The sequence below is a fragment of the Chanos chanos genome, chromosome 6, assembly GCF_902362185.1.
Source record: "Chanos chanos chromosome 6, fChaCha1.1, whole genome shotgun sequence".
In the NCBI taxonomy this organism is placed as follows: Eukaryota; Metazoa; Chordata; class Actinopteri; order Gonorynchiformes; family Chanidae; genus Chanos; species Chanos chanos.
This window is the reverse complement of record NC_044500.1, coordinates 2,859,423-2,864,495: the sequence shown is the minus strand read 5'-3', so window position 1 is coordinate 2,864,495 and position 5,073 is coordinate 2,859,423. Positions and strand designations below refer to the sequence as shown.

The following is a 5,073-nucleotide window of genomic DNA, read 5'->3' as shown; positions in this document are numbered from 1 at the left end:
TTATTAAGACTCGTCTAAAAAAAACTGTGTCATTTAGTCTGAGTTAGAATTAGAAAACACATGAGGGAGACGTCTCCAGTGCAGACAGTGACATAGGCACCGTAACTAAACAACAGCTGTGAGAATCTCTGTGGAAACATGACAGTCTCTTCTGGATTTCTCTTCTCGCTGTGTCAAAAGTCATCAGCCACTGATCCCTCGACCACTGTAACACCCCATTCTTCAGAAACCAAAGGTCACATCTCTAACCCAATACATTTTTCTCCAAAGCCTTTCAGAGACTGTAGAAACACCATTTAGACTGAGTAGTTTCTTCTCCCCTCATATATTCAAACAGAATAAACAACCTGACTATACAATAAAAACAATAAGACAAATTTATGTTATTCTGATGCTTCTGAATTAGACATACATGGACATTCATCTCTTCTTATTTATTTTTCTGAAACGATCTTTATTGTTTGGGGAGGACACTGGACAAGGCTCCTTAATGGCCGTTTGGACATGTTGCTCTTAAACTACACTTCCTACCAATTAGAAACCCTTCAGACAAATAGTTTTCTCTGTGAAGCCCTGGATTCTTGCTGAGCTGTCTCTGCACAGGCAGGGAACACAGTTTATTGCCAGACCAGTGACATCAGAAGATAGAAACAATGGCAAGAGGAGGAGGAGCTCAGGTTCTCATCAGTAATGGAGCAAAACGTTGGCATCAGATGAATGGCGTTACAAAACCCAGTCTGTTATTTTTGTTTGGAGGAGGTTCTTTCATTTGTTGGTTTGTTTGTGTTAGACCAGAGAGCCAGCTCTGCTCTGCGCTGGCACCATTACGGGCACAGCGCCCATGCGCTCCAGCGTGGCCTGGCTCACGGCGTACGAATGCGTGTGTTGTCCGTGACCAAGCACCGCTGGCGTGGCGGTGGCTGGTCGCAAGCTGAGGGAGCCGTTACTTCTGGTCATGACGGGCGGTGAGGGGGCGGAGTTAGTGGTGACCACCAGAGTCTTGGGTGGGGGGAGGGTGTGGCTGCCATTGGTGTAAGCGGGCCTTGTGTTGGTGGCCCCCACGCCGTGGCTTCCGGCGGTGAAGGTTTGCCTGGTGTCCCCGTTGTAGCGGGTGTAGGAGTTGGTGTCGTAGTTTGATTTGGGGTTGTGCCAGTAGCGGCTGTTGTAGGTGTTTGTGGACGTAAGAGTGTCGTTCTCTGAGGACGAGGCATCGGCGTGGAACGCTTTCACAGATGACGACCTCTTCGGGGGAAGGTCATCTTCCCTGAGACAGTCAGGCAAGTGAGAACAGATTAGCTTCATGACAAATTGACCAGCAAAGGAGTTATGAGTTTATGATCAACAACAACACATGTCTCTCATGCTGGAAATATCCATAATCCACTTGTTAGGCCTGTAACTGTCACACACCCATGATCCCTGTGCCTGGTAAACTCATACCTTTTATGCAACATACCTGTTACTACTGAGAATCAAATCTGTGTTACAAATGTAACACCTGTAACATTTATAAGAAACACAGCCTTTTTTTGTTACACCTGTTGTAAGATCTGTAAAGTACCTGTAAATACTGTACATTCAAAACACAAGTGTAACAGCTGTAACAAACACCTGGAACTTAATTGAACTGAAAGCGAGCCAGGCACTGGTCCGTGATTGGGAATAACTGCTGTGCTGGTGGGATCTAACCTGATCTCATTGGGAATCTCGTCCTCCTCATACTTGTTCTTATTCCTCCAGTAGAAGAGAGTGACCACAACCAAGAGGGAGCAGATGATGACGGCCAGCACTCCGGTGGCGATGGTGCCGGCGATGAGAGCCACGCTCTGCGGCTGGGCTGCGGGACAGAAAGACGGGTCACGTGTCAAACGGGCCGTGAACAGGCCGGCGATGATATGGTGTTTGTCACATTTGAAAGCCGCTGACTGAGTCTGCTCTTTACAGAGGCCCTGTCTCGTCTGCTGTGCTCAGTGCTCGGTGACTTACGCGCTATGACTTGCAGGTTAAGTAGGCAGGTGCTCTTTCCGATGGCGTTGGAGGCTGTACACTGGTAGAGACCAGACGTGCCAGTGCTGATGTTTCTGAGCATCACTGTTCCAAGCATCTGGTCTGTAAACCAATTCACAACATTTCCTGGTTACAGAGGATTCATTAGCAAGGTGCTTGTACAAGTCTCTCCTACTAGGGGGAGAGGTTAAGAGTAAAAAAAAAGAAATACAAAGTAATTTTAACTTGAGGGGAAAGTAATAGAAAAAAGATTTTCTTGGTGTATATATAGTCAGATTTATACAGAAGTCATGTTACATATATAAATGTAGTGATTATTTATACATTTATAAACATTTTTATATTACAGTTTTAGCTGTAAAATGAATAACCGAAATTGCCAGGTTTCAGTCAAAATTTTTCTGAAATTTGATCAGTGCTCACATGGACAATCTACAAACACAGCTGTGATTTTACAATACCAAGAGTTGACAGAGGGGGGCGCCAAAGTATGAATATATATATATTTTTAAGTGCTTAATTCCCAGCCCACCACTATGAGGGAAACGGCTCTGTAGAGTAGCAGATGCAGAGATGATGTGCAGGTAAAGACTACTGCTTTAAAGAGAAGGCTACTGTGTGGAGAACAGTTTCCTATTCATCCTTCTCTGCTGCACTTCTCCACAGTGGGGATGGATGAAGTTCCTCTGGACATATTTCTCTAAGTGGACACACTGTGCAGTTTAAAGGGCTTTGTCTACATTTGAATGGACAGTATGTGAACTGAAGTCTGAGGTCTTCGTATCTGTAGCCTTGTTTTAATGCAGCAGTGAGACATTCAGTGTTTCATCGTCACGTTTGGAAAGAAGAGGAAAAACGACCAATCACAAGCGTACACGAGAGTACGCATAAACACACCTCACACACACACAAACACACACACACACACATACACACACACACACCACACACACACACACACACACACCTCACACACACACACACACACACACACTGACTCACGTACACACAGTGGAGCAGCCAGGGTAGTTGCCACTAGGAGAAAGTCAGAGCAGTGAAAATGCAGCTCATTTACCAGTGAAGGTGGGGCAAAAGGACACGCCCACGGCCAGGGGCTTAATACCTTGCATGGCGTTGTGGGGGAGCTTGGGAACGGACTCCAGTTTCTCCCAGGCATAGGTGGGCGTGGGAATGCCCTCCTCTGATCCACACATCAGCATAACATCACTGCCTACATCCAGAGAACCCTGGACACGACAGGTCGGGAGGGAGGGTGGCACTGAGAGAGAGAGAGAGAGACACACACATAGAGACAGACAGGCAGAGAGAGAGAGACACATACACATACATGAACAGTCACACACACACACACAGACAGTCAGAGAAAGGAAGAGAGAGAGAGAGAGAGAGTGTCAGTATAAACCTTAAACATCTACACACAGAGATGTTGATGCCGGAGAGTCTACAGGGCTGGAATGTTGGGACTGACTGATCAACTGATTCATGATTTAAGTGAGAATCTGTCACAGCTAAAGTGTCTTCTGCTGTACATACAGGGACACAGATCAAGTTTTACTGTCCCGTCCTGTCCTTACCCAGCACAGTGAGTCCAATCACACCGATGTTACGGCCGCCTCGGTCGGGCAGGTTGTTGACTAAACACTGGTAGGTCCCTGTGTCTGAGAGCTGGGTGTTGTTAATGAAGATGGAGGCACTTGTACTGGGCATGGTGGCCACAAAGCCCACCCTGCCATTCATGCGATTGGCTAAACTAAATACCTGGCCTCCCTGGTAGATAATCACCTGTCAGAGAAAGAGAGTGAAAGACAGATAGACATAGAGAGAGAGAGAGAGAGAGAGAGAGAGAGAAAAAGAGAGAGAGAGAGAAAGAAAGAGAGAGAGAGAGAGAGAGAGAGACAGACAGACAGAGAGAGAGAGAGAGAGAGAGAGACAGACAGACAGAGAGAGAGAGAGAGAGTTAAAGGAACGAGAGGAAAGAAAAAAAGTTCAAGTTCAGAGTGTTCATCTGTTATTTCAGTTCTGTAGTGATAACTTCTCTCAAGTTTTTTAAATGTTTAGTCATAGACTGGGGGAGATTAAAATATCCCTTAAAATAGCTAGCAAGTCTACTGGGAAACTAAACTCACTAAACTATAAACTCATTGTTCAGAAATGTATTTTATTAAAGTATTACATACAATAACTACATGGGCCACAAAGCCCACCCTGCCATTCATGCGATTGGCTAAACTAAACACCTGCCCCCCCCGGTAGATAATCACCTGTCAGACATAGTCCCCTTATCTGTCTTTCTCCTACCTGTCAAACACAGTCAGTGTCGTTCTCTCTCACACACAGACCTCTGCCAGGCTTTCACTAGTGCAGTCATATGGTTACACTATGCAGTTAAATCATATGGTGAAATCATATCACCTGTTCTTTCTCTCTGCACTGACAGCCACAGAAAAAGAAACATGAAAGATTTAACAGCAAAGGCTGTCAGACTGCATGGGATACAGTGTGGTGTGTGTGTTTCTGTGTGTGTGTGTGTGTGTGTGTGTGTGTAATCTATGGGATTAACGGAGAAGATTATGGTACACATGCGCGCGCACACACACACACTCACACAGAGCTATAGGCCACAGTGACCAAGGAATCAGGTCATAAGGGTGAGTGGTCAGGGTGTGAGGCCAGTGTTAGATACACTACCATATGTTTATCTCCACTGTAACATCCCCAGCTGGAATGATCATATGTGGGATATGTACACACTGCAATAAGTACATTAGTAACATATATCATTCATTTAACCCAAGTCAAAAACACCCTGACAATAGGCTTCCATTCCCTGCTCCACTGACTCCAGACAGAGACTGGGGAAAGTTGATCTGAAGGGGTGAAGGCTCTTACTGTTAGATGGGCCAAGATGCTGGCGACACTGGAGACATGTCTCCACCACTTTCTGAAAGCCTTTAGTTAGTTGAACTTAATAATGAATAAAATTACATTAATACATAGTGCTATCATGTCATTAAGAGAGAGACCCAACATGCTTACTGATCGATA

At 45.4% G+C, this 5,073-nt stretch overlaps 1 protein-coding gene across 2 annotated transcripts; it reads right to left on the bottom strand.

The window, feature by feature from the left end:
* Positions 1-786: 786 nt before the first annotated feature.
* LOC115814875 (immunoglobulin superfamily member 11-like) lies at positions 787-4,719 on the bottom strand. Of its 2 annotated transcripts, none has more exons than XM_030777841.1 (6): positions 4,685-4,719; positions 3,603-3,814; positions 3,131-3,286; positions 1,987-2,109; positions 1,690-1,837; positions 787-1,264 (listed from the first exon to the last, which is right to left on the bottom strand). In XM_030777841.1, the coding sequence occupies exons 1-6, from the start codon at positions 4,717-4,719 to the stop codon at positions 787-789; spliced, it is 1,152 nt and encodes a 383-aa protein (XP_030633701.1). The 2 variants fall into 2 exon arrangements, with proteins under 2 accessions (XP_030633701.1, XP_030633702.1); XM_030777842.1 differs by having other exon boundaries at positions 2,059-2,109.
* Positions 4,720-5,073: the final 354 nt, after the last annotated feature.